The following is a 9,104-nucleotide window of genomic DNA, read 5'->3' as shown; positions in this document are numbered from 1 at the left end:
TGTTTGTCATGTACTTGCTATTTGAGGTATAGCCAGAGCCTTGTTACCGGTATTTCCATATTACATTACTCTTTAGTTGTGTTTAGAGGCTCCGTAGACAGGTTGTGGGTAGTGCCGAATATTGGAATTAAAGTAAAAATATTGATGTTTGGCAAAGATTTATAAAACTTGTAATATTTTGATAATTATGATTTAAGCTGCTAATGGAAATAAAATAAAAATTGTTAATGAAATACTTACTAAGTATGATTAATGGAGTCCATCTCCTATGTATTCATGAATTAGTTTGGGTAGAATGAAACCTAACAGGCTTGCTCAGTCGGGTTTACTCGGTTGAGCGCCGGTCGTGCTCCTCGATTTTTGGGGCGTGACAGGTTTTGGGGAAGAACAGAAGGGGGGGTGCAAGTGGGGGAGGGGAGGGGAGGGGAGAACGGAAGGAGAAGAAGAGAAAAGAAATAGAATGGAGATGGGTGGGAAGTGAACGGAAAGGGGAAGGATAAAAGAAGAAAAGAATAGGGAGGGGTGCGGTGGGCTGGGGGAAAGAAGAAAGAAGTAAAGAATAGAGATATTTTATATTTTCTTATACTTTTTTTGTCTCTTGCTTTTACTTTTCTTTTTATTTCTTTCTTCTTATTTTAATTATTTTTAGTATAACTTTTTTTATGTTTACTCTTGTTATGCACGTGAAATTCACAAATTTTGTCCAACTCAGTCATAAAGTTGCCACATAGGCTTGGTCAACGGTCAGAGAAGTTTAAAGTACTGTATTTTGAAAATTACGAGTGCCTAGATGAAACTTCGTAGAGTATCCGGACCGGGATGACAAAGGGGGACAAGTAGAAGTGCCGTTTAGGCTATTCTGCCAATATTTTATTCACAAGCCTTTGATAAGTGGCTCTGGCGTTCTTAAGCCCGAAAGGCATCACATTATAGCAATATGTGCCAAAGTTCGTTATGAACGAAGTTTTTTCCTGATCCTCTAGGTTCATTTGGATTTGATTGTTCCCGGAATAGCATCAAGGAAACTCATCAACTCGTGCCCGGCCGTCGCATCAATCATTTGATCAATTTTTGGTAATGGGAACGAGTCTTTCAGGCACGCCTTATTGAGATCCTTATAATCCACGCACATGCGAAATTTATTATTCTTTTTTGGAACTACTACTATATTAGCTAGCCAGCCAAGATACTTTACCTCACGGATTAAACAGATATCAAGTAATTGAGTAACCTCTTTTTTAACAAATTTTTTTATGACCTCGGCAATAGGGCGTTTCTTCTGCCTTACCGGAGGGATGTTAGGATCCAAGCTTAATTTGTGCATGGCCAACTTATGCGGGATACCTATGATATCTGCATGCGACCACACAAAATAGTCAATGTTAAATTTAAGAAATTCTATAAATCCTAACCAGAGCTTGGGGTTTTACTTTGCCCCGAAGTGGAGCTTCCATCTAATAGGATTTCGATGACTCCTCCCCCTTGTTGACTTCGTTCGGCTTGGGAGAAGGCGTCGGTTCTTGTAATTTCTATATCGCATGCTCCTTCCCTTTTCTACTGGAAGCTGAGATCGCGTGCATCTCCCTTGCCGCCGGTTGATCTCCTCTTATTTGTTTAATTCCATCCGGAGTTGGAAATTTTAGAAGTTGATGATATGTTGATGGCACAACCTTCATCTCGCGTAGCCATTGCCTTCCAAGAATAATACTGTAGCCCATATCGCCGTCTACTACTTCAAAAAGGGTCCTCTTCATTACCCCTTCGGCCTTCGTAGGCAGCAGAATTTCTCCTCGGGTTGTCACTCTTGCTAAATTGAACCCAGCAAGAGATTTATGGACGAAATGATGCTTCTGGTTAGCTTGGCTTGTTCCAGCACTCTCCATTGGATAATACTGGCTAACTCCCTAGGTCTACCAAAACACGTCTAAATTTAAAATTTAAAAATTAAGAGAAATTACTAGGGTATCGTTGTGCGGTAGTAGGAGTCTATCTACGTCCTCCTCCGTGAAGTTGATGTCTTCCTCGGCAACTTCACGGAGTCTCTTGCTATGGGTCACCGATACCTTTGTCTTTTTCGCTGCCGAGAAAGTTCAACCATTAATCTCGTCCCCCCCCCCCCCCTAAATAAAGCATGTTGATCGTTAGACGAGGAGGATATTCTCCTACTTAAGAATTCTCTAATATGACCGTTTTTCAGCAATGTTGCCACCTCTTCGTGCAGATGTCGGCGGTCCCCAGTCCGTTGGCTGTTGGTTCCATGGTACCCGCACCATAGATTAGGATACCTCTGACTGGGGTCGGACCTCATCAGCCTGGAGAACCGTGCTTCCTTAATGTTCCTCATCATCGATACTAGTTCCACTATGTTGACATTGATGTTATATTCGAACAATCGGGGTAGGTGGAATCCTGGGAGCCCAATACCTCTTTATCCTGCAACAATCTGTTACTCCGGCCACGATTAGCTCTCCTATCGATAGCGAATCTATCCGCCGACCGAAAACCTCTGCCGCGTCCGTCGGCCCTTTTGTAAGGAAAAAAAAGACCTCTAGAAGACCGTTGATCTGCGTTGAAATCATCCTTCAACTTTTTCTTGTACTTTTATCGGCCATGACCCTTAGTTGATGCTGGGAAATCGAGCTGGTCATCCTAAATCCTTATTTTTGTCTCGTAACGGTTGTGGACATCTACCCATGGTGTTGCCTGGAACTCGAGCAAACTTTCTTTAAGTGTTTGGGAAGCGTATGAACTCCTCGGATTGAGATCTTTAGTAAATGCCTCAACTACCTATTCGTCCGGCATGGCCGGTAGCAGCATCCTTTCCTTCTAAAATCTTGTCGCAAACTCCCGTAGCAAATTCGGACTCTCCTTGCACAATTCTGAATATGTCGGACTTTTGGGCCTATACCTTCCTAGCCCCCGCATAGGCCTTGATAAAAGAATCTACGAGCATCTCGAAGGAATCTATTGAGTGCTCGGGTAAAAGTGAATACCATGTCAATGCCTCTTTCGTGAGGACCTCCTCGAACTTCTTTAACAAAACTGACTTAATCTCGTCTGAAGCTAAGTCATTTCCTTTCACCGCTGTTATATAGGTTGTGATGTGCTCCTGAGGATCTGAAGTCCCATCATATTTTGGCACGTCTGGCACTTTGAACCTCTTCGGGATTAATTCGGGTGTCGCGCTTGGTTTGAACAGCAACTAGGTGTATTTCTTTGAGTCTAATCCTTTCAACACTGGCTGTATGCCCGGGATTTAATCCATTCGGGCATTTATTTCTCTCATAAACTGCATGAGTTCGATTTTAATGGGATCATTTTTGTTATTGTTGCTGGATCCGCTGTCGTTCCCCCCGGCCATGTCGAACCCAACCTCACCCCTCGGGTTATTTTTATCAACTCCTTGTGGTTTTTGGATTGTGGGAGCAGCGAGAGGAACCGGACCTCTTCCATTCGCATTGTTGGGAGCACCCGACAATGCCTACCTCAACTCCATCATGACCCGATCCCGTCGCGAGAGATGGCCCATAATAGCATTTTGTTGTTCCCTCAGGATTCTTACTATTTCTGCAACGTGCTCGTCTTCAACATCATTGGGAGTTGCCTCTTGAATTGCCCGCCATGGACCGGCATGGCCTCATTGCCCTTGTTACGGGTATCGCTGATCAAATATTCGTGTTGAGGCTGATTTCCTTGGGCATCAACGTTGTGCGTGATGTTGGCATCGTTATCTGCTATTTTTTTGTGATTTTTTGCTAAGAAACAAAGAATTAAAATTGTTAGTAATAGATGCAAGGATCAACCCAATTACGCAAATGTCTAAACCCATAGTGGGCACCAAATTATTTACCCCGTAAAACAGTACAATCTAATTTGTAACGTGGTTTATAGACAAGCGAATCGATTTGATCCCAAAATAATAAATAATTTAAATAAAATGCAAAACTTAGCGTTAAAATCGAGATAAAACAGCATATAGCTTGGTTCGGGGAGCAGAGCTTCCGAAGGCAGTAATACAAGTACTAGCAGACAAGAAATAAAGTGTTATTGAGCTTTTGAATAGTATATAACATAAGTTTGTCAGAAAATTCCTCACCCTATAATGGTTGTTGAAGTCACAATTTATAGTTGCGCCTAGGGAACAAGGTCCTAGGAAGCCCATCCTAAGTGACAATTATGGGCATTGAAGAATGTTTAACAGTAGGCTATGAATGCCATATTCTCTATAACGGATTGTGCATTTAATGCTGCAGAATATTCTCCGTTGAATGCTATCGGGTGATAATAATCCCTTCGGCGGCTTCCCGGTGCCAATCGAAACTGCAACCCTCGATCTTGATTTCCACATGTCTCGTTTTTCTTCTGTCTTCGGTTCCACGTGTCGCTCTATTATATAAATATTTAATGTGAACCAATTTTACCGCGTACACATATGTAAGCATTCTACTTGAGGACCGTAGCAACATAAGAGTATTATGTGTAGATACAATTTTCAAGATTAAGGGATTATTGTTGTCATATTGTGACTTTAAAAATGAAGATACACTGAACATTACACATAAAGAAGATGATTAAGTGACTAAAACAGTAAGACTAGGTTGGAGCCAGAGTAGTCATATCATATCAAATCTAACTTAGATCTTTAGAGCACTATGGATGTTGGTTTTTAAGAGAGTGACCATATTAATTTTCCAATGTGTAAGAGACAACGGTAGACCAAGATAACACAGGTGTTGAGCCATGATAGAATCTTCACACGTGGATTAGGATTTTCTTTGCAGTTTCCAATAGGTCCCAATGTCCAGTTGTGTGAGAAAGCACAGAAGTTTATATCAGTAAGTAGTTGTTTATTGTTTTCTTTCTTTTCTCCTCTATTAATGCAGAATAGGAAATCTTCTTCGATGGCCACTAAGCAAATATTTAATATTAGCATTACTACCAAAAGAGATCTAGGAATCCCTATGGTTGTCAGACGTATCAATCATGCAGATTAAATTATTTTCCCTTTCTTGGTTATCAACTCCAAGCTATTAAAATATGCTACCACATGTTTCCAACAAATTCTGAGCCCTTTCAATGCCTATACAAAAATTTTATACCAAACGCTTGCAAGGAAATATATATTGTAAATAGAATTATTTTTCCTCTCCACAGTTAATGCGAATTTGAAATAAAGAGTTGGCACTTTGATCGATAATTAATTTCATTCTAAACAGATACATTTCAATTTGTTTAAATCTTTTCGAGTACAAGGGTAAAATTGACTAATATTCGATGTGAATTTGGATATAGGTTCTTTAAGTTGTTGAAATAAAATTTACATATTTAGAAACTATATATAAAGTAATATAGGTCATAATATTTAACAATTCAAAATATTTAAAAACTATTTGAAAAGGATATAATTAAAGGAAATATTTTGTAACTTCCCCAATAATAATTGGTTCATTCTTTTTAAAACATATGGATTATATAAATGGAGATATTTACGTGTTCTTGAAGTGACTAAGTAATATACTAAGTGGTTCTTATGGCTCGCTTCCCGATTTAATTATTTTGTAAGACAAGCATCCCATTAGATGTGCATATCGTTTTACGGGAAATGATTAACATCAAAACTCCATGTTTAATGCCAAATTTTGTACTTGATGAAAATATTCATGCATCGCTGGTCGTGTTCCGAGAATTGAAAAATTTCTAGTAAGGAGCACTTTCTTTTAAAGTGTCTGTTCGGAAAGCCACCTTGTAATAGGAATTTGTGTAATTATTAGGGTAGTAATTACACAACTTAGTAATTACACAGTTGTGTAATTACGATAACATGTTTGTTTGTCATAGTATAATTACAGTGTAATTACAAGTTTACTGTTTGGTTGCACAAGTGTAATTACACACTTGTTTAACCAAAAATTAGATTTTAGGTCAAAGCTTGAATTTAGAAGAACACGGGTTACTGATAATCGGAAAAGAGTATAAAGAAAGAAATTTGAGAATAAGATATGAAAGCTAGTAAATCAGGATTCTCCGTGCTTACAATTGTTTGTGACTTTCCCTTTTATAGCCATTTTGGGAATACAGACTTTACCTTTGTCATAATGAGACAATTATGGGCAGTTAATAACTTTAAATGTGACGTTATGTAATCATATACATTAAATACATATTCTCTAACGTTTCTCGCATTAAATGCTGTATATGGGCTCTTATTTGCTGTCAGATTCATTCCTTTGACTCTTCACGATCTTTGCGGTCTAAATGCTTTGAACGGGTACGAGCATTGAATGTCTCACATGACTGCTCGTGTCTCTTCTGTTTAACTTGCTCGTGTCTGTTGTTGCTCGTACCTATTGAACAACCTTAATTTTTTGACTATTTGACCAGTCTACGTGTCATGGCACGTCATCTCCAATATGCAGAGTAAATTTTTCCCAATACAGATAGTCCCCCCACTTTCCATTTATTCATCAGATGAATATTTGGGAAGTGGATTTCATAAAAAGAGAATTTTTGTCATCATTAATGTTGTGACAAGATTGACGCTTCAATGGTCACATCTATTTAATGTTCTTCACACGTGTCAACTCCTTATTGATTCTGCAACTTGCACCCCTTTTTAAGGTCCTTTTTTACAGCTCCACTACTCACGAAGTACCAGTTACCATTATTGTGACCCTTCCATTACTGCGTTTTCACTTTTTGACGGTTACCTATAAATACAGTTTTACTTTTTAAATTTTTCCACACAAAACTCTTTGGAACACTCAAACTGTGCAAATTTTTATTCACTTCGTCTTCTTCCTCATCATGTCTTCTTCAAACCCTAACCCTAGAAGAGTTCCTGCTTTAGAAAATTATCCCAATGCCCCTGTCAGACATAGAAGGGGTGGAAGACTTCGTAGTTTAGGATCTTCTCGTGGTGGTGGTTCTGCTATGCCTTCTTCTAATCCTGGCTCTTCTTCTAATCCTGGCTCTTCTTCTAGAACCAGGGGTTCTTTTACCCAAAAATCATCTTCTAAGGGCAAGGAAACCTCTGAAGCATTACAAGAGCTTTTGGTGGAGGAGATAATTCCTAACGATTTTTCTTTTCACCATGATAGACAATCACTTCAAAACCAAGTTGCAGGTCTAGATCGTGTTGATGCTTTCCCCACTTTGATTACAGAGCTTTTAACTCCCATAGTTCGCAAAGATTGCCACTAGAATGACGATTTTCCTATTGTAATCCCCAATCCAAATCAAAGGATTACTTCATATATGACTGGACTCTCTTTCGTTTACACATACCCTTTTACTCTTGGGTTTAAACCAGCTATCGACCCAGTAATTCTCGATTTCTGTCGTTTTTTCAAAGTATGTCTAGCACAGATTGGCCCGTTGGTATGGAGGGCTATGGCTTGTTTAAGACATCTGGCTAACTTAGCAGATGTTAACTTTACCTTCCCTCACCTAATTCACCTCTACTCCCCTAGGTTATTTCGTAATGGGGTTTTCACCTTAGTGGCCAGGAGTAAAAGGGTTTTGGTGAGTCCGGAAGATGACAAGGATCGTGGCTGGTATGCCCGATTTGTTGCTGCCCCTACAGTTGATTTGGTGGGTAAAGAAAATGTTCCCTTCCCTGAGAAGTGGAATCTTGCACGTAAGTTCCTTACCCTTTCTCGTACCTCTTTCTTCGAGTTTATCAATTTCTTTAACTTTGTTTCCCTCTTTTTTTTAGCAACCATGGGAATTGTGGAGAACATTCCCAATTTTCATGGTTGGGTAGATAAATTGTTGAAGACTACACCTATGGATGCTAGGTCTTGGAAATACATTTCCAGTATTTAGGGTTGGAGAGTGAAGACTCACGGTATGAGTTTTTGTCTTTCTCATATGTAAATTTTTTTTCCCTTTATTGCTTTAACTTTCAACCTTCTCTTTGTCAGGTTTTGCTATTTGAGGTGTTACTGCTGAAGTAGTTGCGGCCTCTCGTTTAGGAACCCAACTTTCCTTAGAAAGTGCTCAGGATATTCTTCTGAAAAGAAAAACCACAGACGATAATAGCTCCGACGAAGAAGAGGAGGATGGTTCCTTGGTGACAAGGCCAAGAGTTAGGAGACGTATCGTCTCTGACGAAGCTGAAGTTTCTCATCATCTTTCTCCTACCGGGCATGTTAATCTTGTCTCTTATGATGACGTTGCCACCCCTCATGACACTCATGAGTCGATTAACCAGCTTTTCGTTAGTGGTTTGAGAGTGGTGAGTTAGGACCTATTTTGGATGAACCTCCCCTATCTTCCTCTTCAACTCCCATATCTTCAGTTCCTTCTCTTCCTTCTTCTGCCGTGCCTTTGGTTCCTTCCTTACCTGCTCCATCTGCTTCCGTACCTGTTCCACCTGCTTCCGAACCTCCCTCTGCTGTTTTTACTTCTTCTACCGCTCCTCCTTCTACTGTCCATAATACAAAAGTGGGTTCTACAAGTAGAAGGATTGCTATGAGGAGCGTGACTATCGAAGTTCCTGCTAACAACAGCCTTTTGAGGAAATCCGGTCAGGCGGATGTTTGGCTCGAACCTTTAATAGGCCCAATTGAGAAAGAAAAACTGAATAGCTATAGCTGTCTGACTCTGATGAATGACATAGTTCATTCCACCTTGAAGGTGTGTCCCTTCTTTCTTTAACTTGCCAGAATTTTTCTAGAATTCTAATTTTTCTTCCCTTATCATTTTCAGGCCAACCTTATTGGTACAGAGCTGATGAGCAGAGTTTCTTTATTAGAGAAGGTGGCACGTGACTCTGAAAAGGCTGTTCTTGATTCAGAGAGGGAAGCTCGTGACTTTCAGTTGGAAGCAGCTAATTGGAAGGAACAATTTTATAGTGCTCAAATTACTATAGAAGATTTGCAAGAGAACAAGAATAACCTAGAACAACAGATAAGAGCATTAACTTCAGAGCTTGCGGTTGTCAAGGCTTCTTCAAGTCAGACAGAGAAAGAAAGAGAGCGTCTCGAGTCTTCTTTCTCAGAGCAATTATCTAAGGCAAGTGAGGAGATTAGAGAGTTGAAAGCTCTTTTAAGTCAAAAAGAAGTTTATGCTGGAGATTTAATACAGAATTTGACTCAGACACA

General features: G+C 39.7%; 1 protein-coding gene across 1 annotated transcript; it reads right to left on the bottom strand.

Moving 5' to 3' along the window:
- On the bottom strand, positions 1,530–1,883 carry LOC109234746. Its single transcript, XM_019400808.1, has one exon. It carries the CDS (start codon positions 1,881–1,883, stop codon positions 1,530–1,532), a length of 354 nt encoding a protein of 117 aa, XP_019256353.1.

This window comes from Nicotiana attenuata, chromosome 11 (assembly GCF_001879085.1).
Source record: "Nicotiana attenuata strain UT chromosome 11, NIATTr2, whole genome shotgun sequence".
Lineage (NCBI taxonomy): Eukaryota > Viridiplantae > Streptophyta > Magnoliopsida > Solanales > Solanaceae > Nicotiana > Nicotiana attenuata.
Note: the sequence above shows the minus strand (reverse complement) of the source record. Positions and strands in the feature narration are given on the sequence as shown.

Bases quoted from the DNA above. Each gene is read 5' to 3' on its own strand.
- LOC109234746 (XM_019400808.1), bottom strand. From the start codon at position 1,883: ATGGAGAGTGCTGGAACAAGCCAAGCTAACCAGAAGCATCATTTCGTC.